The sequence below is a fragment of the Desmodus rotundus genome, chromosome 5, assembly GCF_022682495.2.
Source record: "Desmodus rotundus isolate HL8 chromosome 5, HLdesRot8A.1, whole genome shotgun sequence".
NCBI lineage: Eukaryota > Metazoa > Chordata > Mammalia > Chiroptera > Phyllostomidae > Desmodus > Desmodus rotundus.
In genome coordinates this window covers 123,903,985-123,931,481 of record NC_071391.1, presented here as the reverse complement: position 1 = coordinate 123,931,481, position 27,497 = coordinate 123,903,985, and the positions used below count along the sequence as shown (strand labels likewise).

General features: G+C 53.6%; 2 protein-coding genes and 1 long non-coding RNA gene across 16 annotated transcripts in view; 1 reads left to right on the top strand and 2 right to left on the bottom strand.

Moving 5' to 3' along the window:
- Positions 1 to 105: 105 nt before the first annotated feature.
- Positions 106 to 12,747, bottom strand: SIX3 (SIX homeobox 3). Of its 3 annotated transcripts, none has more exons than XM_053923918.1 (4): positions 12,431 to 12,747; positions 3,332 to 4,154; positions 1,402 to 1,561; positions 106 to 1,023 (listed from the first exon to the last, which is right to left on the bottom strand). In XM_053923918.1, exons 2-4 carry the CDS (start codon positions 4,144 to 4,146, stop codon positions 934 to 936), a joined length of 1,065 nt encoding a protein of 354 aa, XP_053779893.1. In that variant the 5' UTR covers positions 4,147 to 4,154; positions 12,431 to 12,747; the 3' UTR covers positions 106 to 933. The 3 variants fall into 3 exon arrangements, with proteins under 3 accessions (XP_053779893.1, XP_053779890.1, XP_053779891.1); XM_053923915.1 differs by lacking the exon at positions 12,431 to 12,747 and adding an exon at positions 11,751 to 12,078; XM_053923916.1 differs by lacking the exon at positions 12,431 to 12,747 and adding an exon at positions 7,991 to 8,278.
- On the top strand, positions 4,350 to 25,904 carry LOC123478950 (UDP-N-acetylmuramate--L-alanine ligase). Of its 11 annotated transcripts, XR_008426816.1 has the most exons (8): positions 4,350 to 4,536; positions 5,429 to 6,163; positions 7,038 to 7,355; positions 10,859 to 10,902; positions 20,592 to 20,654; positions 21,637 to 21,767; positions 21,965 to 22,416; positions 22,565 to 25,904. XR_008426816.1 is itself a non-coding variant. In XM_053923919.2 (6 exons), the coding sequence occupies exons 2-6, from the start codon at positions 6,145 to 6,147 to the stop codon at positions 16,482 to 16,484; spliced, it is 666 nt and encodes a 221-aa protein (XP_053779894.1). In that variant the 5' UTR covers positions 4,350 to 4,536; positions 5,429 to 6,144; the 3' UTR covers positions 16,485 to 16,486. The 11 variants fall into 11 exon arrangements, 4 of the variants coding, with proteins under 4 accessions (XP_053779894.1, XP_053779897.1, XP_053779896.1 ...); XR_008426817.1 differs by having other exon boundaries at positions 21,637 to 22,416; positions 22,568 to 25,904; XR_008426815.1 differs by having other exon boundaries at positions 21,637 to 22,416.
- Positions 15,049 to 27,497, bottom strand: part of LOC123478952 (uncharacterized) — a 125,965-nt gene continuing 113,516 nt past the window's right edge. For both annotated transcript variants that reach the window (XR_008426824.1, XR_008426825.1), the window contains exon 4: positions 15,049 to 15,132. This is a non-coding gene — a long non-coding RNA (uncharacterized lncRNA). The remainder of the gene's footprint in view (positions 15,133 to 27,497) is intronic.

Sequence of the window (27,497 nt, the reverse complement as noted above, 5' to 3'; positions counted from 1 at the left end):
AAATTCTGCCCCAGCTCTGGCGGCAGAGCTGCAGTGCAAGCACAGTGGGCCGCGGCACCCCGGGGCTTTGGCACTAGGGCGGACAAAAACACCAGTCTCCAGGAGTGATAAGAAAATGGAGAATACTGTATTTGCTTTAGAAAGTTTTTACATATAGATAAACACGCAGTTAAGATAACAGTGAAAGCGCCCTACGGGGAGTGAGAGATATCTCCAAAGAGCTAGGAAATACTTGAAATAGCTTTTGCATAAGAATACTACGGTCTCACTCTTCGCTTTTGCTAGCGACAGGGTCCCTCTTCTTACCCTAGCCCCCCAGCACACCTTAACTGCCCAGTGGACGCCTGGAACACCGAGGGGGACAGGAACCCCCCCAAAAAGAAAGAGACAGGTGAGCAGGGAGGGGGAAGAAGGAGGGAGAAGAAAGAAAGAGAGGAGAAAAAGCAATATCATATACAGGCAATTTCTACACATATATTACAAACTGGGAAAATGACCGATCATTAAGATATACATAATTCATATAAAATTTTGAAATAAAAATAAAAATCTGTTACAGTCATAACTATTCTTTTTCCACATTTATAACCAGTACCCACACAGGCAGTGACAGAGTGGAGAGAAAAAGGTGCTTACGAAGAAAATGATTGTCTGCTGAACAAAAAACAGAAAATTGCATCTTGTTGGACCAATACTCGGACTTAAAAACAGAGAGAACGAAAGAGAGCGAGAGAGAGGAAAAAGAGAGAGAGCAACAAAGGCTAGAAACATTTGCTATTTCCCTCTCCAGGAGTTTTTTGTCTGTTTGTTTTTAACAAATTCCGAAGGGAGATGGTGGTTTTATTTTTTTTCTTTTTGTCTGTTTTGCTTTTGTTGTCTTGTCGTCGTGGCGGTCCGTTTTTGTATAGTCGATTCTGTTTAAATCACTTTAAACTAGAGAGAATATTTTCCCAGACACAAATAAATCGTCATGCAGGCGGGGTGCCGGGTCCGTGGGAACCGAAAGGAGAAGCCGCGCTCGTCCTAGAAAGTATACAATTGTCACCTCTTTTACGTTTTCTGCCCACGACATCAGCGTCTGTGACTGTCTGTTGGCGTCGCAGTCCTTTGGGGTGGCCGTGGTGGTAGATGGTGGTTGGGGGTTGTTGATGGTTTTGCATTAAATTTATTTTTCTTGGTTTTTATATATTTTTGGCTGGGGGTGGGAGCGTGTGTGTACGTGTGTGCATGATTGTGTATCCTGATACCGGTTTGTTCTGGGGCTGGAGGAGGAAGAGGAGGAAGAGGAAGAGGTCGAGGAGGAGGAGGAGGAGGAGGAGGAGGAGGGGGACGAGGAGGGGAAGCGGGGCAGCAGGGCGGCCTTGGGTATCATACATCACATTCCGAGTCGCTGGAGGTTACCGAGAGGATGGAGGTGCCGGTGTCCGCGCGCTCCGTCAGGCTGGACACGCTGGTGGTGGGGCTGGCCGCCGTGGACGGCGACTCTGCCGAGCCGTGCGTGGGGCAGCCGGGCTCGGCCAGCGAGCGCATGCCGCTGGGTCCAATGGCCTGGTGCTGGAGCCTGCAGGAGACAGAGAGCGGCGCCTGTCCTGACACAGCGGCCGCGCCGCCGGTCTCCTCCAAGCCACATCCCGGAGCCCAGGGCGCCGGGAACAGGGCCTGCCGCCTCCCTCGCTCCCGGGCCTCTCCGATTCCGCGCCCTTCGCTCTCGCCCCCGACTCCACTCTCAGAGCTCATTCCCTCTTTCAAGCACCAGGCCGCGTCTTCAGCTCTGCAGAACCTCCCCTGCTTGGGTCTCGACACATTTGCTCTCCCCCAGGCTCCCTCGAGCTTCCCAAGGCTTCCCAGATAGGGGCCGGCCTCGCAAGAGAGAGACAACCCGAGGCCGACCGCCTGGGGAGGCCTGGGCCCACGCAGCTAAGGACACAGAGCCCCGAAAGGGCGGCAGTTGGGGAGGGGCAGACAGGGTGTTTCTTCCCCGCCCCCCCCCACCCGGTACTGTTCATATTAAGCGTCTGCCCCAAGAGCCATCTGGTCTTCGCGATGCTCCTGCCCCAGCTCCCCAAACACACTCCCGGGGGAGGACTGGCTGGCTTTGCTTTGCGGCTCCCCGTGCAGAGCGCAGGAACGGGGGAGGAGAAAACACGGAAGCTGGGAGCAGAAAAGTGAGGAAAGAGGAGGGAGACAAAAGGGGGGTGAGCAGTAAGGAAAGGGAAGCCAAACAGTCTCCAGCTGCCCCTTTCCTGGGGCCAAGCAGCATGAATCTAGTGTCTCTGAGCTCTCCCTACAAAGAGGCCTTCCCATGGGCCTGGGTGCTCCCCCCTTTAGGCGAAAACTTGGCTCCAAAGGCAGGTGAGAGGGCTGAAGGCTCAGGCCTGGGCCATCTAAACCGGAACAGAGTAACTCCAGGAACTCCCACTCTGCCGGCAGCCCCCACAGCTGTCAGCCTCGGGGGCCCTGCTGCCTGCTGTACACTAGGCCCAGCACCTACCCCAGCTGGGCAGCGACAACAGGTCCCTTGGCAGGGCTCTCACCCAACTTACTCCCTTCTCCTTTCCACTCCATTCCTTTCTCCTTTCCCCATCATTCCTTCTAGTTATTTTCCTCCCTACCTCCTCCCCACGTCAACTCTTTTGACTGGTCAAGCTCAGTACAACTTTGTGACTCTGTGGCCAACTTGCCAGCAGCAAGACTGCTCCTGCCCGCTTTCCGATTTAGTGGGCCAAGGGGATGCTCCTTGGCTGGGGCAAGAGGGCTAACACACGCGGCCTCTCCACACCCGGCCCAGCTTTCCTGCTCCTGGTCAGGCAACTTGCAATGCTTTCGGAAGTAGGCCCGCTGCATGGTGGCCGCCAGCATTTTCCCTTTGTGGCAGGGACTCAGGTTCAGTCTCCTCTCCCTGACGTTTGTGGATCATTCCCCCGTTTTGTGCAATGCATGGAACTAAGAACCAGACGGCAAGGAGCACTTTCCTTCCTTCCTTTCCCGTCTGCAGGCTCCCGAGGAGCCCCGAGCTCGGGACCGGACTGAAGAGGTGGTGCTGCTGCCGCGCAAGGCCACGGCTCCCGGGGGCTGTGGGTACTCGGGATCTCACACAGACACTCTCCGCCCAGACGCAAGCCCCTTTCAGGCAAAGCTCTCAGTAAACCCACGGCCCGCCCCTCTTCTGCGCGCCCGGGCAAGCGAAAACTTTCTGCAGCTGGCCAGGGGGTCGTGGCTTCTCTCGAGCTCCGGAGCCCCCGGCACCCTGATCCGCCCGCCCTCATTTCAACCCTTCTCCCCCTCCCGGGTCCCGGAGCCCGTAGCCAGGCCGCGGGGCCCCTCCACTGACCTGTTTTTGGCCGCCGCGGCGCGGTCGCGCTGCCTCCGGTTCTTAAACCAGTTGCCTACTTGTGTGGGAGTGAGGCCGGTGGCCTGCGCCAGTTCTCGTTTCTTGCTGGGGTTGGGGTAGGGGTCCTGCAGGTACCATTCCCGCAGCAGGCTCCGAGTCCGCTCCTTGAAGCAGTGCGTCTTCTGCTCGCCGTCCCAGATGGTGCGCGGCAGCGGGAACTTCTTGCGCACGCGGTACTTGTCCACCGGGCCGAGCGGGCGGCCGCGCAGCTTCTCGGCTTCCTGGTAGTGCGCCTCGAGCCACATGGCCTGCAGCTTGCCGTGAGACTCCTTGGTGAACTTGTGGTTCTCCAGGATGTGGTAGAGGTCGCGGAAGTTGCCCGTGTGGAAGGCGACCACGGCGCGCGCGCGCAGGATCGACTCGTGCTTGTTGATGGCCTCGCACGCCCCGGGGGCCACCGGCAGCGACCAGAGGAAGCGGCCCAGCCGCTCGATGTCGCCCGTCTCCTCCAGCGTCTCGCAGACGCTGGCCACCTGCTCCGGCGAGAAGTTGAGGGTGGGCAGCTGGAACATGGACAACTCTTCCGGGGGGGCCCTGGAGCCGCCGCCGCCGCCGCCGCCGCCGCCGCCTGCTCCGCCAGCACCGCCGCCTCCCGCACAGTTCCCGCCGCCGCCGCCCGCGCTGCCGCTGCCGCCGCCTCCCGCACCGGTCCCGCCGCCGCTACTCGCCAGAAGTAGGGAGCGGTGGTGAGAATCGGCGAAGTTTGGCAACAAGAAGTGGGAGGAATAGAGGTCTAGGGGGGAGCGGAATACCATGGACTGACCTGAGAGGAGAGGAGAAAATTCAGGGAGAGGAAGAGAGAGGGGAGGAAGAGGAGGAGAGGGGCGCTGAGGACCAGGAGGAGGGAGAGGAGAGGGGGGAGGAGGAGAAGGAAAGGAGGGGGGAGCGGGAGGAGGGGGAGGAGGAAGGGCGTAAGGGACACCCACACCCCACACGCATCCACACACACACACAACCGCGCAGCCACATAGAGAGGGAGGAAGGCGAGCAGCCCGGTGCGCGCGCGCAGAAAGCGAACCCGAGACAGAGAGGGAGAGGGAGAGCGGGAGCGGAGCGAGAGCCAACCACCGCCGAGTCAAGATTCAGCGATTCCACAGCAATCGCCCTAATGACAACAGCCTCATAATATCTCCCCTAAATCCACAGTGAGTGCAGCATTGAAACATTTTGTTTCGCTTTTCTATTGGTCTGCGGCGTGTCGTTGTGGCGTTGCCACGGCAACCACTGCCAATCACTGTCAGCCCTGCCAATCAATACCGAGAACGTAAGGACGGTTTTACCACTTAGCCAGAGTCGGGGGTGGGTAGGTGGGTGGGGGGGGGGGGTGGGGAGCGGGAGAGGAGGAAAAGAGGGAGAGGGGGAGAAAGAGAATTTTTAAAAATGTTTTCAACTCTTAATCTCACCACGTCCCCTACTTCTCTCTTCTCTCTCTCTCTGCTTTTCTCGTTGTCTCTGAGTTCCCTTCTCTTCCCCAAAGAAGTTGACCCAGGAATTTAAAAAGCTATGGGCATAGAGTTATTGAATGGGATGAGCAATTAAAACGGGGGGGGGCGGGATTTTGTTGGGAGGTGAGAGGCTCCTCATGCGGCTGGAAGACCCAGGGCCAGCGCGAGGAGAGAGGCGGAGGGACAGCCGAGGGGACATGGACTGCACATGGTGTGCAGTCCGGCTGCTCTTTCTGCCTATGTGAGCACTAACAGTGGCGAGCAAGGAAAGACAGATGAGATCATGGGACCCACTGCCCGAGCTGACCCTGGTCCTGCAGGCTGCGGTGCCCCGGGATTTCGGGGGGCATCTGGTGCCTGGGAGTCGGAGCCCAGAAGCCAGGATGCTGCAAGCCGCTCTGGCCTCCCCCTTCCTGATTATCAGCCACATTTACCCCAACTTCCTCCGCACTGGAACTGGCTTCTCTTGACTCTGTCTCCTAGTCAAAGAGCCTTGATTTCCCCTATTGCCCTGCATTTTAAAATAGCAATAGAAATAGCAGTACACTTCTTTTTATCTTAAAAAGCAACTCTCCTCTTTGTTTCCTCCTAGACTTCAGCTGCTTTCCCCTACGAGCTACGGAGGAGGTTCGAAAGCTGAGAAGCCTGGGAGCTGACTGGTGCCTCTCCCGCCTCCCATGCCCTGTTCACCCCACGGGAGCTCAGGGTCTGTCTACCAGCCGCAGAAGGGCACTCAAACTTTGGAGGCTGCCACAAAGAAGTGGATAGGCCTGAAAATTGCTTGTAAAGAAAAAAAAATAATAAACTGTCGAATTTCTCGAAGGAAAGTAACATCACAAGCCTAAAACAGACCCCCAAATGCCCATTGAATGGAGAGAGCCCTCCCTCCCTCTGGTCGCTGCAGCCCCCAGGCCTGGCATGAGTATTTATTCTAAGGTATGTCGCTTTTAAGAAGATGTAATCAGCATCTTGAGCGGGGCCTCCCTTTGTGAGGCTTCTGTAACTATGAAGTGTGATTTACGCAGATTTGTCGGGGTCAGAGACGTCTTTCCTCTGAGCACTGTGTATATTTAGACAGGACTCAGTTTGGTGTTTAAAAGTGTATATTTTGAATGAGTTCACGCACAGTAGCCCAACAATGCCCACATTGTCGGCCCGTGTACAACGTGTATTGAAACGCAGCGTCCAGACTTCAACTAATCTGCCCTCAATAAAGCTGACATAATTATCCTAAGCTGCCTTTCCAGAAGAAAAATCATTGAGGAATTCAAAACTTTTTTTTAAAAAAAAGATCTTTTCTACATTCCGATGCAGATCTGGGAGCGAGGTGCGGAGTCCACAGCACTTGGGAGATCTCAATGAGGGGAGAGAGAGGGAGAGAGAATTTAAATGGGAAAGCTAACGTGACTGGGGCTGTGATTGTCCCAGCCCCTAAACCCCGCGAGCTCTGGCCCTTCCGAGGCCTTGACTCCCAAAGCGCCAGGCCTCCCGGCTGGAGCAGCGGAAGCTGCGCTGGAGGCTCCGCAGCCGCAGGGAGGCTCGGGACTGGGCGAGGGGGCCCGACACTGGCCCGCTCGGCCCGAGGCAGCCAAGGGTCGACGGTTTTAAACCTCAGGCCTGAGGCCGGGAAATGTCGCCTAAAGGGAAGACCGGCCGAGCCCCACTTGGGGTGCTCTCCATGTATCTCGGGCCAGGGCGTGGGTCGTTTTCTGCTCAGCTGCGAGGCTCTGGGCGGCCGTTCCCTGCGGGCCCAGAAGGAGCCCGAAGGTTGGGACACAAAAACAGACACTTCATCTTTTCTTCCCGATGCCTTTCTCTAGTAGGGGAAGGATTATAGGCTGAGGGGTGGGAGGGGGAAGGGGCAGGAGGAGGAAGCGGGGGAGGAAGGAATGAGAAAGGGAGGGGAGTGGGTATTGTGCCGCGTGTGGGGGAGAATTCCTACGGGTGGGTTTCCGAATATTGTGTTCAACTTTTTGAAAGCAGCTCGTGACCCCGAAACTGCAACCCCTGGAGCCGAGGACCCAGGCGCCGGGCGGGCGGGTGAACCCAGCCAGTACCCTCCCGGTTCCCCGAAACCCCTGCCTCCGGGTGGGGGCGACCGGGCCTCTCCCTGCCCTAGAGCGGCGGGCTCGGGAGGGAGGCTGGGCAGGTGCCGCGGGCGCTGCCGAAAGCGCTGAAATCAAAAACCTTCGCCACTCCAGGAGACCTGAGGCAAGTGGAGCTGATCCTCAGCTGGGCGACACCGCTGCCTCAGCCTCGGCTGGGGCGCCCGCCGAGCCGCCGCACCCCGCCGTCACCCGCAGCGGCCGCGGCTCGGGAGTGCAAAGCCGGGCGGCGCGAGGCGGCGAGGCGCGCAGCGTTGTGTTTCGGGACGGGGCCGGCGCGGCGGGGCGGACCGGTGGCCCGAACTGTCAGAGCCACCCCGCGAGAGCAGCTCCGCGCCGCCCACGGGGCCCGCCTCGCAGTCCTGCGGCCGCCGCACCTCTCCGCTCTGGCCGCGAGCACCGCGCCCGCCGCCCGTAAGTTGGGAGTCCCGAGAGCTGGGGAGGAAGGCGGGTCGGTCGGTGCTCGGCGCCGGAGGCAGGACCGGCTCCGGGCTGATCTGGGGGCGCAAGCACGACAGGGTCTCGGTCTAGGAGTGCCGACCGGTGTGCGGGGACGCGGGGTCGGGGGGAAGGGGCGCGGCGCGGGGAGGGGGGCGTAGCCGCGGAGCACCGGGGTTCCCCCTCCCAAATTCCCAGGCTCTGCGCGTCGGGGCGGGGGTTAGAAGCAGAAGGACCTGGGCTTCCCGGGCCCAGGCCGCCTTCCCCGCAGCTCTGGTGCCCTGAGGAGCTGGGCTGCGAGAGGCCCGGGAGATAATCCTGGAGGGGTAACGAGTGAGGGGGCGCCTGCACCCCGGGTGTCTCAGAGCGGGGAGTCGGAGTGGCCAGGTCAGCCTGCGGGGCCTCTGGGTCTCCCGTGCCGTCTGGCCGCTCGGACTGCGAGCTCTGGGACTTGGCGCCTGTACAGGCCGCGGTCACAAAACCGCCGTCCTCGTCCTTGCTCAGCTCTGGCGCAGGCAGCGGGAAGGACGGCGTACAGGTGGTTCGAGGAGAAAGGACTTCTGGGCTCAAGAGTGTCTTCCTTTACCGGGACCTACCGGACATTTACTTACAAATGTCAGCCCCCATCCCGGCGTCCACACCTCCGACGGGCGAGGTGCTTGAGGGCCCCCCTCCCTCCTTGTTTCGGGTTAACAGGAAAGCCAAGGGGTCTGCACGCCTCTGCGAGGAGAGGATCCGAGGTCTGGGGCAGCTGCACCCACTCGGCCTGGCTCCGCTCGTTGAGGCCAGTTCGTCGTGAGGGGCAACGCCCCTTTCGGCCCCCTGGATGACAGGAGGCGGGAGCTGGCCCAGTGGTCTGAGGTCTGGGCCTCCCCGCAAGCTACAAACCGAGGCCTTAGGCGCTGGCGGTGGAAGAGGGCGCGGAGGAGCGCAGCTTTGAGGCGGGGAGGCCGCGCAGCCCTTCAAGGACCCCGATTACTTTCCTTTGATTGAAAAACAACAACAACAACAACAACTGCTCCCTCTCTGCACCCCCGCCCCCTGCCGTAGCCTCCCGGGACCCGCGCTCCAAGCAATTGTGGCCCGGGACAGTAAACACAGCTCAGTTGCCTCAACTTTCTCCGCACATAAAAGTTCCCGGCGTGCGGTGAAATTTGAATATTTGATCAGCCCTTTTGAGTGACCCTCATTAGCCTGGCGCCCTGCTAAGGCCCCGCCACGGCAAGAAAGCTGCTGGGCCAGCATTTGTATGCCTTGTTAGCGCCGCTTAATGAAGCCGCCCCGACGGCTCAAAGGCGGCCTCCGGGGCTGGCGGCGCGCACCTCTCGGCACCCCGCTCTGCCTAATGAGCCCCACCACCCGCTGAAGGCCCCTCCGCCTCCCACATTCTCAAACAAGAGGAGTTTGGCTCTGCCTTGGGCCACTGCACTTCCCACTGCCAGGCCCAGGAAAGAGGGCACAAACACGGCCCAGCCCCAAGAAAGAGAGGTGGGAGATACGGAGGACGGGAGCCTTACCGGTCGGGGGTGGGGGGCGGGGGTTGGATTTTTGCAGTCTCAGGTTGTAGCCCAGGCAGTACACAGCCGACCTGACCCAAAATGGCCAGTTTCTAACCAGTTAGTGACCCCAGGTCCCTAAAGATGCACCTGGCCTAATATTAGCATGGCAGAGGCCAGATGCCCTGGGCAGTGTCAGCTTTCCATCCTTCCCTCTCCCCAAGTTTTGGTCTCCACTGCCCAAGAGACCACCTCCTTCTTCTCAGGGGTCCCCTTATGACAGCCAGAATCCGAGTGCTAGGGCTTGGCTTTCAGAAGGGATGTGCACTCTCACAGCCTCCAACCGTCATTGCCCGCCCGTCCATCCACGGTTGGCTCAAATGTGATGCCAGTGGCAGTAGGGAAGGGCAGGTAGCCCGCCCACCCCACAAGAGAGCCATGCTTTCTCAAATCTCTCTTTAGTCGTTCTTCCAGTTGTTAGAAAGCCTGGAGAAAATGCTCGAGGGGGGCCACCCCTTACAGGAGTTGGCCTGTACGCTAGCTGCTAGTGTGAGATTGGGACTAAAGGCCTGAGGGAAAGGAAGAGAGAGATGGCTCTGGAAGAAAGGGGGACCAGAGCTACCAACTATTTCCCCTTTCATCAATGGAGCAGGCGACTGGTTGGCCAGGAAATATAAAGAACCCTGTTAGAGTTGTGCCACAGTCCTCTGAAACAGACTTCCTTTCATGTCTGCCCCCTCTCTCCTCGATGCCCTTTTCCCTGGACAGTTGCCACTCTAGGTCCCTCCTTGCTCACCCAGCTCTTGGGCTTTTAAGGGTTACTTTGTGTGTGTGGGGGGGAGCTGATTAATGCACTGGGCTTAGCAAGCAGGCTACTCTCAAAGCCACACTCTGGGCCTTCTGGAAGTCCTCCTCTCCCCCCAGCCCCCCATGCCCACAATGCCTCAGACACACGGCAGGCTACCCAGGTTGATAACCTTGGGACACCATTGCAGGACAGCCGCCTCTAGAAGTGAGTGTCACCCAGCCAGCCCCCACTCTCTGCCAAAAGGCCTGGTAGGCCCTTGGGATAGGAGAGTCTTCTAAGTCCATGTGGTCTGGCTCTTCTCTCTCTTCCCCAGCGCAACTGGCATGCCTCACCCCATTTACCATCCCAGGGACACCCTAATTCAAGCCTAAACTGCTGATCCATAGGGCTCATCTCTGTGCTGGGCCAGGCGGTGTTGGGGCCTTGATTCTTGGAAAGGGCAAAGGTAGGACCCGGGGGGCGTGGGGTGTATGCTGTCGGAGAGAAAGGGGACCTGAGGCAAAGGGTAAAACTCAGCTCTGCGGCCCCAAGGCCAGGCCTACCGACTGCTCAGGGGAGGAGGCAAGGGGAGGGGGCTAGGAGTCCGCGGGCAACGGTCGGGGCGTCGGCGTGGGGGGCTAGATCCGAGGAGAAGGGTGGGAGGCGGGGGTCGGGGGAGCGCGCAGGGCGGGGGGTAGGGGGGTGCGGCTCTTTAAGAACCACACTGCTGGCAGGAGAAGCTCCTGGCCCGGTGCTGGTAGCGCAATGACCCGAAGGGGATTTAGAGGGAAGGGAGCGGCCTGGCACCCGGGGCTCTGTCCCCGGCGACCAGAGAGGGCGAGGCACAAGAATAAGGAGCGACTGCGTCATGAAAGGCCGCACGGAGGCGGCGGCGCTGCTGCTTTTGACTTCTGAACAGGGCTTAGAAAGCCTGCCCGGGTTAAGCAGAACTGCCTGTGCTGGGCCCTGAGCGCCAACTCCGCGGGCTCACGGTCCCCGGCCTCCGTGCTGGGGAGGCGTGGGATGAGCGGGACATTGGGTTGGCCAGGAACCTGGCAAAGTTGCTTTTGGCTCTACAGCCGCCTGACCCTAGCGCAGAACTGCGAGCTTGACCGGCCACGCCCGGCAAGGCCGGAGAAAGAATTTTCCTTTTCCAACTTCGTCTTCTTTTGGTTGTGTGTGTCCACTTCGCGCAGCTCCGGAGCCTACGGACCCCAATGGAGTCTCAACAGGTGCCCGGGTAAGTCCATTTAAGAACTCGTCAGCCCCTCCCCGGCCTCTTTTCCTTTCCCCTCCCAGTTTCCCCCCGCCGCCCCGAATTCCCTGTGCTCCTCCCGCGGGCGAAGGCGGAAGGAAGAAGTTTTTGGGGGTGTGAGTGGTGTCCTCACCCTGGGTGTCTTCGGGCTCCCAGTTTTAGCCTAAGACCTCTGGCCCGCGACCCCCGCAGAGCTTCACCCAGTACCCGCGAGTCCCTATGACTCTTAACTCCATGGTGGGCCCTGTCACCCCAAGTTGTGTGCAGGGAGGTGGAGGAACGTCGCCAACAGGAAGGGGGCGGCGGACGCCTTGACTCGGCGGCCTTTGTGGGGGGTTATAACCCAATATACACCCTCTTTTATGAGAGACCCAGGACCCCGCCCGGGGAGCCCGCACTAGCTTTGCGGTAGCGGTAACGCACAGGGGAGCGCCACATCAGCTGGGGGTAGGAGAAGGGTGGGGGAGGTGGAGGGGCAAGAGGAGGGGGAGCAGAGAAAGGCAAAGGCAAGAAATCCCGGGCGTCCGAGTGTAAAGTCGTAAAATGCCCTCAGAGCGCGCGGAAAACAGGCGTGCGTGCTCGAGGGCGCACACCTCTTTGTCACACACACTCTTATACACGCACTCACGCCCACCCCACACGAGTAGCCCAAGCGCACGGCCTGCAGCCCTGCGGAGTCGCAAGCTACCGCGCCCAAGCCGAACCAGAGTGGAGCCGCTCTCCTGCGCCCCGCTCCCCGGCTGCCGAGAACCCTTCCGCCCCGCCAGCGGTGCCCAGAGAATGACTGGGGGGAGAGGAGGGCCCCCAGGGCTGGGGCGCGGTTAAGATCTTACCTGCGGCAAGGTAAGGGAAGCCAGGAGCAGGAAGCAGAGGCGGATAAATATTCATTAGGAAGTGTGTCTTCTTTTAAATCACGCCGGCGTGCGTTCTTTCTCCTATCTCTCTTTTCCTTCCTCCCACCCTCTGTCCTCTTGTGAGGCTCTCCCCCTATCTCGCTCAGTCTGCCCCCCCACACACACTCCTCCCCACTTTCCTGCGAAATGCCGTGTGGATCCCCGTCTAGCTAACCTGTTGGGAAGGGAAGCCTGAGCGGCGGACAGAGCCTCTACAGCTGTTTGTCTTCGCTCCTGGGGCAGGAGTTCCCCATCGGCCCTCCCTCCGGTGCCCAGCCCCTTACCCCCTCCTAAATTACTACATCATTAGCTTTATTTTCCGGTGTGTGTGTTGGGGGGGGGGGGCGAGGCGGCTGTGGGGGTGGTAACGCACAGCCCGACCTACCTCCCCAAAGCGGGCCAAAAGCTGTCGATATCGGAGGCTGCCCCAAGTCCGTCCCCACCCCATGTTCCCCCACACACACCCCCACCCAATCTTGTTTCTTTTTCCCATTTTTACATCTCCACCTCCATCCTGTGCCAACCCAACTCCACCATCCTTCCCCCTCCCGCCACCGCCAATCCGGATCCCCGGATGGGTCGGCAGTGAGATGGCAGGGCCGTAGGTAGGTACAACGCACCGAGGTTGGGACTTCATCCTGCATTGGGTGTGAGGTAGCTTTTCGAGTCCTTCTCTGCCACGTCGGTTTTCTAGCTTGACCCCGAGTGGGCACCTGGGCAGCTTGGGCTTAGGATCAGAACACGAGGGTGCCCATCAAGGGCCTCACCTGCTAGGCCTCAGGGTCCCTGGGCTTTGGCCCTTTGGTGGAGCCTGGAAGGCTGCATGTTGCGTGGGGCAGAGGCGGCCTCACTCCGTGGGAATGAACAAGAGAGACAGACCGACACACCCGCGGACTTTCACGAAAACACTGATCTGAAGTTCGCCTCAAGCCCGCATCTTACTCTCTCACGCTCTTGAGAAAACACATCTACAGGACTCCAGGAACTCAAAAGTCCCCTTCGAGAAGCGTTTGCAGCCGCCCACGAGCGTGTGCACACGCTCACGCCCACTCCCGCACGCTAGAGGCCTGCGCTCCCGCTGACCTCAGAGAAGGGGGAAGGTGGCTCTCGGTGGAGAGACACACCGTAAAACTCAGGACGACTCTGACCACCATTCTTGGTACCTTTCCTTCCCCCTCCAGGCCCCAAGGCCACGGCAAGGGCTGTAAGGGATGGCGTGGCCCCAGGGTGCTTGCGGGTGGCTCGGACGCGCGCTCCCGCATCTGGCTGAGCTCCACGCACCCAGGTGGGGGCAGGAGGAGGGGCCGAGGGGGCGGGCCCAGGGGGGTTGCCAGTTCCCAGTAACGCTGCTCAGGGAAATCCGGGGAGATTTGCGTCCCCACTTGCTCACTCCCCTCCCGCGGAGGCGCCGTGACTTCCTCAGTAGGGTCCTACCCCTTCCCCAGGCTCTCTGGGCTCAGGCCGCCATACGGTGGCCAGGGACGCGTTCTTCAGCCTCAAGGCGATATGGCGACTTCTCCCTCCCCCATTTGGTCTGGACCTTTTGGTCTCAAATCCACTAGGAGAGGTTCCAGAGGCTGTTTCGACCCCTTGCGGATGTGAGGAGGCGCAGGCTCATGTCAGGGTCTCCCTCCTGCAAGGTTAAGAAGTTGGGCAGTTGTAGGTATAACAGGCCTGTAGGGCCCTGGGGGCGGGAAGCCTCATTAACCTCGCCCCTCACCTAAAGCCCCGCGCTTGCACATCTCCCCTTCCGCCTGCAGACCAGGAGGTCGCACACGGCTGAGCTCAGGCTGAAGCCGTCCTTTGACTGTACACGGAGTGTACGTGCAGTTTACACGAAAACACAAGAGAGGATTAGAAGAACACTAACAGCAGAATCTGAGGGGAAAAGAAGTGTCCACAGACAGAATCATTAGAATGCAGGGATGCACACCCAGTTGTCCAGATGCAGACAAAAGCCGCAGTGGCCCAGGGGGAGTGACCCCAGCCACACGGGTAGATGTACAGGAAGCCACACACAGGGAGAGTGGGCCGAGCAAGGATGCAGGCCCCCAGGCCAAGGGCTTCCTGCTACAAGGATGTTGGCTCCTCAGGGGGAAACTTTGTTGAATAGACAGAGGGAGAGATTTCAGGTCAAATCCTGGCGACTAGAAAGAGCACCTCATCCACCCAGAAGGTGACCCTTTCACCTTCCTCTCAGCTGGGCTGGAGACGCCCAGAAGAAGGCAATCCAGGAAAGATTCATTTTGACCTGGATTATTTGTTATCACTAGGAGGCTGCGTTCTGAAAGAGAATGGGGCGGAGGGCAGATGCTGCGAGATTCCTAAATCCTAACGGGGATGTTCAGCTCCAACCGTTCAGGAAGGGGGAGGGTCCCTATTCTCTGCCCTTTCACTCCTCTTAACCTAAATTTAGTCATCAGAAAGAACCTAGCTCTCAGCCCCACACCCTCTTGCCCTTATTCCATTCCAATCCCCTTCATAGCAAATAATCTGCAAAAGAACACTCTAAAGCAAACTGAATTGTTTGTTCTATTAAACTGTGTGTGTGTGAGAGAGAGAGACACACACAGAGAGAGAGAGAGACAGATATTCCTACTCTCCCATCCCAGGCAGAGCTCACTGCCCCCACCAAGCTGGGGCGTAGCTGTTTCCAAATGCCCGAGGGAGTGCACAAGCTCGTCTGTGGTTTCCATGTGTGGTTTTCAGTTTGCTTGCCCAGTCTCTGCGAGCCTTCCAGACAGTGGCCACTACGGTTTTCCAGCAGAAGATGCAGGCACACTGGATGCGGTGGAGCCCTCCCTTCCACTTCACCTCCCTCCCCAACTCCCTGTCTCTCGGAAAGTAGAGGGTAAGTTTAGAAAGAATCTTTTAGAGAGAAAGAAAGAGAGAAAGAAAGAAAGAAAGAGAAAAGGAAAGGAAAAGAGAGGACTTTCTGAGCCAGCACCTTGGATGAGCACCCTGCAAGGAGCAGAGGAATGTGCGTCCTGTGAAGAGACACGCCACCTGGGAAGCACGGCAAGAGGACAGTCGAAGCATATGCAGTTGCCCTAGAAATGGAGGGGTTGAGAGAAAAGAGCAGGAAGAATCTCTTCCCTTTTGGAGGCAAATACTGCGCCCCACCCCGATACACTTAACTCTTGGTAACTTTGGCAAGGATTTGTTCTTGTAGCTGTTCTGAACAATAAACAGTGAAAAAATAACTTGAGTCAATTAGCCTTCCTTGGAAGGGCGGTTTCTTCCAAGACTTTTCTCTCTCCTCAGGTCTGAGTTTTCTTTTTCCTTGGTAAGAGTCCATTTGCTGACACAGCTGGGAGAGAGACTGCAACAGAAAGAGAGAAACGAGTAAGGGGACCAGACTCCTAAACCCAAAGTGTACCTTCCGTTCCGGAGCTCAGGTTCAGGGCACACATAGGTAACCTCCTTTACCGTGGGGTGTTTCTCCCCTCTTTGGGGAGTTTATTTAGAGCCTTTTAAATAATAAATAACAATCAGCATTTTAGAGTTGGAGACGTTTGCTATTACTGTACTTACCAATTAATTCTACAACATTCTTCAAACTCTGCTTGCCTGATTGATAAAACTGTGCATTCATTGCTAAGCTCCTTGCAACATTTGTCACTCAAGCAGAAAAGCAGTTCGTTTTCTCATGGCCCCAGATGCCTCAGTACAGTTACTGGAGCAAATTTTTAATTTTTAATTACAGTTCATATAAAATATTATATTAGTTTTAGGTGTACAATCGTGATTAGACATTTATATAACTTACCAAGTAATCGCCCCAATAATGGAGCAATTTCCCCACCACCCCTGCGTTTCCTAAATGCCCTTGTCACCTCTGCCCAAGCCACAAGGCTCAGGGCAAACCACCTCTTGCATAGTGAGGTTTCTTAGAGATCGCGTAGTTTCTCCCTCCTCTCTCTCTCTCTCTCTCTCTCCCTCCCTCCCTCTCCGTTGGCCTAAAGTGAGCCAACTACTGTTACCCTTCTCTTCCTGAGCAGAAACTCCCCGTCCAGAAAGAAGCTGACCATTTCCACTGCATTGGGCAAAGATGCCCCGGAGTCCAGGGCTGGCATGAGAAGGGGAGGAGACAACCACCGTCTTCGACAGTAAAATAAGATAACCAGACACCCCTTATACCCCTTCAGTCCCTTCTGTGACCAGTGCCAGTGCGCTGGAGAGGCCGTCTCACCTCCAAAGGTGTCTTCACTCCTCGAGGGCCCAGGCTTCCAGCCACAGCCCAACAGTGGGCCCGCACCCCCAAGAGGAGTTATTCTGACGGCAAAAATCCCATACATTTTTAACTACAGTGATTACTAAATTAATAGCAGGCAGTAAGACAGATGTCAAAACGTCTTGAAAATGTTTATCTGTGAATAATTGAGAAGGTGGTGGGACGCATTATCTGATTGTGTAATGAAATATGTATGAGGAACAGCTGTTTGCAACAGTCCCCTCCGCCCCCTCCTCAGCCGGGGCCACTTCTCGTCCAAACAGGAGTCGCCGCGAAGTCGGTCGCCCACTTCCGTCCACTTGGGAGCCCGCTCCGCCCCTCCTGAGCTGCTGGTAGAGCTGTGGCTGCAGCACGCCCCAGAGCCACCCTGTTTCCTGACGGGGTACATCAGCATGGAGTCGCCCCTCAGCCACGATCTTTTGGTTTTGGGGGCAGCGTGAGGCTTCGCGCCTTCGGGGCGGGCCGGGGAGTCGGCCTGCGAGGCCCAGGAGGAGCCGGGACCCGGAGCCCTGGCGTGCGCCCGCGGAGTGGTGCGGCCTGCTCGGAAGACAGGGCCTGGGGCTCTGCGACTCAGCGGGGCGGGCCTGGGGTCACCGCGGGGTGATCGGGCTCCCGAGCGGGCTTTGTTCGCCGCTCTGGCCGCACTGCGCACTTCCTTCCAGCCCCCGCCAGCCCCCACGCCAGGCCTTCGTGCGGGCCCTGTTTGTTTTTCCAGCCCTGCGCCCTCTGCCCAGACACGCAAGCAGCCCTGGGGGCGACGTCAGCGGCTCCAGGCCTCCGGGAGAGGCTGGTGCAGGAGCGCTGGCCCCGCAGGAAGCGGACTGAGCGGGGAAGGAGCCCTGGGGCCCCTTCTGGGATTTGGGGGCAGAGGTCAGCCGGCCGGGGAGGTGGCCTCACCGGGCGCAGGGCCTTGGTGGGCGGCGAAGGCCCAAGTCCTGGGCTTCGAAGGGGAAGGGCGGCCTGCGCGGGGCCCGGGCCCCAGCCCCAGCCCCAGGCCGGCGGGAGAGTGGCGGCGCTTTGCGGCTGGAGGAGAACGCGGTAAGGGGCCCCATCTGGCCTGGACCTCGGCGTTGTCAGCAACCCCGGGTCAATCCGGTGACAGGCGTGTGGGCGTGCTGTTCCCTTCGCTGCATCCCCAGCGCTTCCATGACAGTAGAACCGTGTCCTGCAGCTGGACCACAGGCCTGCCCGCGCCGTCCGCCTCTGCGGCCTCCTGGCCCCTCGCCTTCCCGCGCCCGAGGACTCATCCCTAGTTCCTGGTGCGCAGGACGCCTGGCCCCGCAGCCTCCGGCCACACTGACCCTACAGACGCCGCCTCCCCTGACCGCTCCCGGGCGGGCTGCGGAGGAGCTCGGTGGGCGCGGCGCTCGGGCTCCGAGCGACCACACGGTCCCTGCCGGCTGACTCGAAGTCGAGATGCGCTCGGGCGTAGTTTCTCGAGCGTTCCCCCTTTTACCTAATCCCTTATGCTTTTATTCTAATCCTACACATTACAGTTAATCTGTAATGATACCGCTTCAGAGGAACCTGTTGCATACGAGGCACGGTAATTTGTAACCTTGGAAACAGTTTTAAATAAAGATTGTAACAGTGATGTCAACTGTGTTTATTCTCCGCGCGGGGGGTGGGGGGGTCTGGCAGTCCTTGGGCGGCGAGGACGGAGGGGAAGACGGAGAGAGGCTCCTGGGGCACAGAGGCACCGGCCGGCGGAGAAGCAGCCAGAGCCCGCTCCAGGCAGTCCGGCCCGCCGCCTGCTGTCTTTGGGTTGTTTTCCTGCGGGAAAACTGCGTGGCAGGAAGAGAGAGGAACGATTTGCAAAAGTCAGGAAAACTTGGTGAACTTGAGCTACTGTGTATTGCGAATTAGCATTCAGCCGGGCTCTGAGTCGCTGGGACGCTGAAGTGGCAGAGAGCAGAAAAGGGCGGCGTGCAGGACCTTCCGGCTGCGAGAGCGCGGAACCGCCTGTGCGCCGAAAGCTGCGCTCCGAGCTTGCTCCGCTGTAAACAAACGCGCAACAGCAGCAACCGCCAGCCGCAATTGTTCGCGCGCCGAAAGCAAAATTAAACATAATAGCTTTTATTTGTCTGCTGCTTTTATATTATTAAAATATTTTTAGTTACATTGTATAAAAACCATCCACTCTGATTATTACCTGCCATATCTGTTGATCTGCTCCTGTGTATTCCCCGCAGCAGTATTAACAATCAAGAAAAAACATATCTTATATATTGTATCTGTCAAGATATGTTACAATTTCCATTAACAAAAAACCCACATTATTCTTGTTGAAGAAGCTATGAAGCATCTTTCACGAGCACTTTATTAATAATCATAGTTGTCAAAAAGAATTAGGTATGCATAGATTGTAGATGCAAAGGAAATATTAGATACACAGAATAAAATATACAGTGGGATGGAGGCATAACTATTTTTTCTTTTTAAAATAAATTTTTACCGAGGTGAAAAAAAATCCTGAGCTATTAAGCTTACTTAAAAGATGGCTTTGTTGGTTTAATTATACTGTAGTTATTTTATAAATATGTTTCAAAGGAAGCTTGCCATATTGCATGTCAATGAGGACTCTATAAAGAAAAGCTCACAAAAGCTAATGCATACCAAATAACAAATTTTAGTCATTAGCATTCTTATTTATTACAAACTAAAGGAACCTATTAACAGACAAGAATTTCTATTTAGCTAGCATTACATTGTTTGGCCATTAAAATAAAAAGGGCAAAGTATATACGTATTTTTTTTTCCCCTTGAAACTATAGTTCTTTCTGCGTAGAAGCTCCTGGGGAGCTTGAGGGATATTTCTGATTGAGCAAACAGATTCTACAGTGGGAATGGGCCAGAGGGCCCAGAACCACTATTTTTAGTTATCCAACTTAATGCCATTTATTGGAAGCAAAGACAGTGCAAAGCTGGGGCCCCGCAGCATGCTGAGGACTCGGAAGGAGCCACGGTCTGTGGGGGCCCTTTGTCTTTAATTTGTGTCAGGTGCATATGCAAATTATCTGGTGCTTTCCCTCTAGGGGAGGGAGTGGGCAGCTTTTGTTTGGATATTAAAATTTCCTTAAATCCTCCCCAGACGGAGTACTTCTCCCAACGCGGATTCCCCTAGTAGGAAATCCCGCCAGGGCAGTAAACTCAAGGGCATTAATTCTAGAAACACGCACGTGTAGATTTGTGTCACTTAAAAACATTTTCCTTTGAGCAAAAGCAGCAATTGTGCTCTCACATCAGAGTAAATGAATATATACATATACTTGTGAACGCCCATTGGACAAGGAACACACTCTTCAACAATTCTTACATTTAGAAACTTGAAAGATCTTTTTCTTCTCAAGATCGAGGGAGACTCCCCCCACCCCCCAATTGGGTAGGGAAACAAGTAAATATTACAGACACTGAAGTGAAACATTTGGAATTATAAGGAAGGATTATTATGAATTATGGTAGGTGAGAAGGTTTTTTTAAAGTGCCCTACAGGAAAAAGAAATGATAGTTACATGAACTTGTTAAATTCTGCGCAGCTACTAACCCACTCAAATACAGGTTCTTCAGGCCTGACGGTCAACTCAGACACAGTGCATTCTGCCTGCTCGGGGGACTATGTGAATTAAAAAGATGGAAAATTTCTAAGAAAGGTGTTTCTTTGTTAAGATCTGTATGAAAACAACAGGTATTGGAAGGAGGGAATTCCAAAACAGAAAAATCTCTTGTCAAAAGTCATGAACAGATTTTGCAAACCCCACCTAGAATCTTAGTTTTCAGTAGTAAAAGTCTCTGTGTCATGGGGGGGTGGGGTGGGAGGGGGCGAGGTATTCTCTCCCCTGCGATTACTCAGGCAGAGCTTAAAGGAGGAAAAGTGTAATGATTCCCACACTGCAAACTTTTCCTACAGGGAAATAATGAAAATCAGTGTGTTAAGAAAGAAGCTCAAGTGCCTCGATGCTGTCAGTTCTAGAAAGAAAAATGTAAACTCTATTTTTATCTTATTATATCTGGACGAGGTGTCAACCCCCAAGTTTCTCTTAAAGTGTATTTGATACAGAGGTGGGGAAAATTGCCTTAAAACCGAAGTGTATTCAAAAAAAGAAAAAAAGGTGTCACTTGTCAGTAAAGGCCAGATCTACATAATTATTTGGATAATTCTGCTCCTCTTACTCACCCTAAGTTAACCAGTCTGATTTTTCTTCCACTGCTCAGAGTGCCGATTTTACCTGGATAGGCCACCCACTTGCCCCTCCCTCATCTGCATCTTTCCCCTTCACTGAGTGCTGAGTACTACCAATAGCCATCGAGGACAAGGCTGTTTCCCTTCTATTTAAACCAAGGTGGTTTGAACCTCAATGTGAGTGGAAGAACACCCTGTTTCAGTTGCCTTCAATCCAGTTTCAAAGAGTGTATTAGAGGAGACAATCTTGGTGAGGCAAAGTAAGTATATAAGATGGCGAGCCTTTTCTCAGGGAGCTGATACTTGCTTAGGTAAGAAACACAGGTCAGGACAGCATAGAACAATGATTTTTTTTTTTTCTTAACAGGTGTCCTGGCTGGGAGCACATAAAAGGGAAACAGGAAAAATCTCAGAAGGCTTCCTGGAAGAGGTGGGATTTGAGCTGAGCCTTGAAAGTTGAGAATGATTTGAGATGGTGAGAAGAAGGACATATTAACAATATTGGCATGTAGTTAAGGTATAGTGACAGGTCTGGCATAAGGCCGGCATTTAGAAGTGCTTATTTAAATGAATGAATGGAATTACTTAGAAGCCTAATAATAAATTCCTCTAAACATTTCTCCTTAGGATGGCCTGCCTTCTATGTTAACCTGAAGCTCTTACTTCTCTCCCCCTTCGAGGTTGTATCTTTCCCTCATTCAGGCCGAGAGAGCCCATTTTGACGTTACCCATCATGTCGAGGGCTTCAGAATGATGCTGATTGGCACTAGGAAAGGAGTGAAGGAGGAGACTTCTCCATGGGCAAATGTTCCCTGTATTGATGTCCTGTTTACATTCTTGCAAGAATGAGGGGATTGATGCCATTCTAGGGAGTTTTGTATTTTTAACAAACCTTCCTCTTATGGACCAATTTAACATTTTGTTTGAAACATCCTGGAACGCAAAATGGTGAAAGGGGGCTTGGTAGGTTTTTATATACAGAGCAGAGGCAACTGCAAATGGCCCCTGCATTAGAAAGAAGGAAGCCTGGTGGGGCTACTAATCGGTGCGTGGAGAAAGTGGCTCACCCAACCCCACTTCACGTTTTCTCATCTGAGAGACACAGACAATCCTGGCTACCCTTGTCTACATGAAGACATTTTTGGTTTTGTTCTTTAAAGACAAAACAGTAGGAAGGTAGGTTTTTACATAGCTCTGGCCTCCAGCGTTGTAGGATTCTGGTTATATTAATCAATTATGAACAGCTCTTTTTTTTTAATCCCCTGGGAACAGATGCTTATTCATTTGAGCTTTAAGATACAAATTTTAAAATTGCAACCACCAGCAAAATAAACAATACTGGTACAAGGGGAAATCTACACCCATACTGTCTTTTCTTTGAAATGCATTTTTATGCTTTTGTGGCTCTTTAGGCCTGGGATACGCAATCCACATTAGGATCCAGCAGAGATTTGCTCTTCAGAAAGAGCCTTCGCTGAGGAAAGCAGTGCCAGGCTGTGTTATGCCCACGCCAGACATCTCACACCTCCATCCCCTCACCCAGGTCTGTTCCGCTTTGCCCTCCCCTCCACCTCTGCTCCAGAAATCTGGCTTTCTTCTGCTTCTTCTTTTCTTTTCTCCTTCTCTTCCTCCTTCTTCTTTAAAAAAACAAGCCACTGTGTCTCTCTAAACTAAGCATAAAAGTCAACAAGTTGAGGGCAATTCGATTTCAATAATAAACAGATGTCTTTTGAGTTCCAGATACCCCTTCCACGGGAAGCGCCTAATTCAAAAGGAGGAAACACCAAGGATTATGAAAGATTCTGCCATGAACCTTCCACCACTCCTTCCCTCTACTGTCCTCCCCCCGAGCTCGCCCCTCGCCCCCCAGTTCCTCTGAGGGAAGTTGGCTTTCCCAAGAGTCTATGTTTCCCTGGTTGTACAATGTGTTCAGTCCCACCATACACAGGCTAAACATATGGCAGAACAGTGTGAAGAAGGAAGTCTGTCCATTAGCACATTCAGAAGCAGAGTCTGGGATGTACGTTCAATAAAGGGCTTCTTGTGTGGGAGCCTGATACCACAGCATCTCTCCAGTGAAAGCTGAACTGACCTCAATTTGTGTGGGCAATATGCTTGTGTGTGCGGTGCATTTACAAGGCCAGACAACCTCGAGCTACTCTGCAAGTCTCTTGATGTACAGGAAGAAAAAGGTATTGGATGACCCGTGTGTGTTGAGGAGGAGGAGCCCCGAGAGATTAGAAAATGAAAAGGGGCTGGAATTTTACTTTAATTAGTCTCACATTTCCCAGGAGAGCTTTTCTGAGAACATGATCTTCTCTCCCGTTTATTTCTGTGCAGCAGAGTTTGGAGACTCACCACGCCGAGGAAGAAGAAAAGACCATCTTGACCCAAGCTGGATTCTGAAGAAAACTGGCCCTAGCTTCCAGAAACCTTAAATCACGTGTAGCCAGAATTTTGACCTGGTCACCAAGAATAAAACAGAAACTGAATCTATTACTCAAAACTTCATATTAAACAGAGGACACATTGAAAAGACTTTTCTTGAGTGGGGACTGAAAACCCAGCTCAAGGGTGGAACGTTGGGCCTTCTCTTGACATGGCAACGTGAGGGCTGCATCCTCGGGTCCTGGTACCCAGGTCACCTCTTCAGTCCCTCCTGGATCTCACTCCATAGGAGGGTAGACTAGGAGTCGGGGGAGGGCTCTGCAGGATCAGCTATGGCAGCAGGAGTGGGAGTGGGGGAGCAGGAAGAGCCCAGAAAGCATGCCTTGGAGATGCAGATCTGGTGCACAAGGAAGATGCAAAGATCTGGTGCCTACCCACCTGGGATCAAAGGGGTTGTTAAGTCTGTCCTTGAACCACAGCGCTGAGGCCCTCAGACAGTCTCCAACCCTTTGTAGCAATCTATAGTATGAGTCAGGATGGGTGGAAAAGCTCCTTATATCAAGTTTAACAACTTTCTGGTGTAACTTCTGAGAGGGCTGATTGCTTATTCATGCAGAAGCAAGACGCCCAGTTCATTTTGCCTGTTTTTGCTACTCTTTGGTGGGTTTGGGAGGCTGTTGTGGTAGCTGCAAATGGCTTCTCAAGTGACATTTGCTGACATTCAGTGAAGTACATTTATCAGTATGCGCCAGCTCACCTCTACACATGCAATCCATTTTGTTTTGTTCTTCATAGCAACCTCCTTTCCGACACCCAAGCCCTGCAAACGATAAATGGCAAGGTGGCATATTTCTCAAATGTCACTGTGAAAAATCTTTAATGGACTAAGTGTAGCTCTTCACGTTACAACTTGTCAGGTACTGAGAAATTCTAGAGTTTCTTCTTAATCCACAACTCTTTGGAACCACACATCTGCAAGCAGAGACTAATTATAAGCTCCACTAGTCAGACCTGGCAAGCAGAAACCAAACAGAAAACATCTGATATCAGCGAAATCTTTTTTATTACTCTCATTCCACTTTTGCTACTTCCTTTCCCACTCAGAGAATCTACCAGAGAGGAGAAATCTGTTACTCTAATTAAGTGGGTGATAGCTCCCACCAGCCTCCAGTGCAGGTGTGTGATCCACTTGCACACTCAGCCTTCACTGTAACAGCTTCACTCTTCTCCTCCAAGACTCAAAATCACTAGGATCTCACTTCCCCAAAACGTGATTCTGAGCCATAAATCCTGGCCCCTAAGGATTGTCTGCAATGGGGTAGTTCAGAGGCATCTGAATCTGGCTAGAAGAGTCCTCTGTCCTGTCTCCTTAGCCATCCTTTTTCAAAGTGCCTGGCCGTCCTCCCAGATGGCTGAGGGTTTCACAACGCCACCTAAAATCCTGCCACCGTCCTCCGCTGTCTGCGTGCTTGTCCACCACCCGCGTGCTACTTCTCAGGGGAGCTGCCTACAGTCACTCACTCACATGGCTTGCTCACTCGGGCTCTCCCTTTTCAAATGGTCTCTATTTCCTGCAGTGGGCTCAAGGGGAATCCGCTCTTGCCCACCCACCATTGTCAGGGGGGAATTTGCTGCTTTGCATGTGTCTGAGATGTGTTCCAAAAAAGCACCATCATCAATTTACATTGATGTTTACAGTCAATATTTGAAGGCTGGGAACAAGAGTGAGCTGAAGTCAAGGAACAGCACTGGCACTACCCAAAAGGGTGCCAGCCAAGTCCATCTTCGTCCAGATGCTAAAGATTGAGATGTAGTTTTACTCCTGGACTTTTAAGCCCCACCCAGGCTCTAATCTTTTTTTTAATGTTTTTTTAAAAATTTTTATTGTTACTCAATTACAGTCGTATGCCTTTTCTCTCCATCCCTCCACCCTACCCCAGCCGAACCCACCTCCCTCCCCTACCTCCACCCTCCCCCTTGATTTTGTCCATGTGTCCTTTATACCAGGCTCTACTCTTGATGCCGGCTTTACACGTGTATAAATCCCACCCACCCCACTTCCCTGATCACTGCTGTGTTTTTCCCTAACTTCATCCTCAGATTTGTTTCTCCCTTAGGCTTGGCCTCCTGTCTCTTGGGTTAAATAACTGTCCCCTCTGCCTCCTAGCCCTCCTAGCCCCAACAATGACAGGTCTTTAGCCACATTGAAGCTCAGCCATCTAATAGTCTTAACACTATACAATTTGTAAACACCACCACTTCTATGGCTTTGTGTTTATTGTGACTCCTTCTTTAGTTCTTTTTGAAATCTTCTAGTTATGCCAGAACTGGGCTCACAATTGCGCCTTTTCTCACAACTTAGGATAAGAAAGGGAAATCAGTCATGTTCCAGCAGCCAGGCATGGCAGGGTGCAGAGTGTAGACACCTGGCAAATGCCTGCCTAGCAAGGCGGAGGGCAGAGGGCCCAGGCAACTACCTGGGGATGGCGTGGGTATCGACCCAACAGACTCAGGCCCTGGCATGGCCGGACTGATCACTCTTACCAGGCCTGGACCTATCATGGAGAAAGGAAGGTGTTTCAATTGTTCATGCAACTTGAGGAGGGCAGACAATCAAACCAGACAGGTGAGGGGGAAAAGGTATTGTAGCTTTGGAACCCACTGAAAAACCAAGTACGGATTAGAAGAGATTTTTGAAGGCAATGGTTATATATTTATTTGCATGGATGTTTTGTGCTTTCCTGTAAGCTGCTTTGGACATAGAGGTGGAAATATAGGAGATAGCTACACCCTATTTGCATCATTAGCTATTGGATTGTTCCATTAATTTAAAAAATGCTTGAGTAATTCTTTTATTTTTTAAAAGATTTTATTTATTTATTTTTAGAGAGAGGGAAAGGGAGGGAGAAAGAGAGGGAGAAAACCATCAATGTGTGGCTGCCTCTTGAGTGTCCCCTACTGGGGACATGGTCCACAACTCAGGCATGTGCCCTGACTAGGAATCGAACCAGCAACCCTTTGGTTCACAGGCCAGCACTCAATCTACTGAGCCACACCAGCCAGGGCTGGGGTGTTTCTTTTCATTTAAAATCTATGCTATTCTAAGTGGTTACATTTCTAAACACACTGAGAAAAATCTTAAGTAGCCTGTGTTTTTAAAAAATTCAGTTTAAATTTATTAAATTTATTGGGGTGACATTGGTTAATAAAATTATACAGGTTTCAGGTGTGCAATTCTATAATACATCATCTGTATGTTGTGTTGTGCATTCACCACCCAAGTCAAGCCTCCTTCCACTATCATTTATTTCCCCTTTACCCTCTTTTACCTCCCCCCACCCACCCTTCCCTCTGGTAAACCCCATACTGTTGTCTGTGTCTATGAGTTTTTGCTTGAGTAGTTCTTTCTAAAATCAGTAGAGATTCCATTGTCTCTCATTTTGATGACTAAAATGACACCTGAGTTGTTTGTTGGACCTCAGATGACATTGGAGTACTCTGGGATAAGCACAGTGTGTGTGTGTGCGCGCGTGCGCACGTGTGTGTGAATGCATGTCCATGAGGGAGGTGGGCTCCGGAGGGATGGGGAATGGTGATGGGGGGGCACCTTTCACAGCCCAAGAAACTATAAGGATGCCTAGCACACAGTTTTCTCACCTGACAAATAGAACAGCCCTTATTTTAATCTATAATTACAGTCTGCATGTAATAATTAATGCAAGATTGCTTTTTAAGACATTCTCATAAATTCTAGATATTCTTCCTTTTATTCAGACACTTTAGAGCCCAGGTTAGGAAGAGCACTGCTGAAGTCCCTTTGGCTGGGTATTTCTCCAAGTGGTGAAGCCGTGCCCACTGTGCATGGAGCTAGGTTTGCTGTGCATGGAGCAATGGTATCTCCTTTGTGCAGGCTGGGGTCAGCCCTCTTATCCAGGCCCTCCCCATCCATCCTCTACTGAAAAGACCAGCACAAGCAGAGGAGGTGTGCAGATGTCCAAAGAAAGTATTTTACAGTTCCTCTCTGCAGTGAGGGGCCTGGGAGGGGCCATATCAATAGAAGCAGTAAATACCCTGAGGATCTTTGCGATTGCCTGACCCCTCCACAGAGGTCAGTAGCATCTGATGGGGGTGGACGCTCACATGAGAGCCTGAGCTGATCATTCCCATCAGCACCCAACTTGCTTCAGTAAAATCAAATGAACCAAATGATCACCATCACAGACCCTTCCCTCAAGCTGATAACCCTCTGCAGTTGCTGCCCCATTTACCGGCTTCTCTTTGACATAAAACAGTCTCAAATAGCTAAGGATGTTGTCCAGTCTGTCTCCTGTCCCCCTCCCTCCACTGAGAGTGCTCTTCTCAAGGACGTGCACACGCCAGCCACACAGGCCTTCTGTCTGTCTGGTTTTGAATATGACAAACCACCATCCCCCAGGTCAATGCTTGTGCGTGGTCTCTTCCCTCTGTCTGGAGAGCTCTTCTTTCACGTGTCCATAGCTGGCAACTTCCTGTTCAAATGGCACCTTCTCAGGGAGTCTTTCTCTGAGTAACCATCTCGGTTGGTTCCTGAAGTCACTCTACCACATCACCCCTTTCTATTTTCTTTACCGCATGTCTCCTCTTCGGAACCATCATCATCCTTTGTTTGTTAACTTCTTTAATTTCCATGTCCTTGATCTAGATGCCAACCCACAGAAGCAGGCACCTCATCTATGTTTTTCACAGCTATTTCCTTAGCATCTAGAACAGTGGCTTGCTCCTAGTAGGTGCACAGTAATTATTTGCTAATAAAATTGTCCTTTGCAATAGAACTCTATTTTAAACATTTTTTATTGATTGATTTTTTTTTGAGAGAGAGAGACATTGATTTGTTGTTCCACTTACT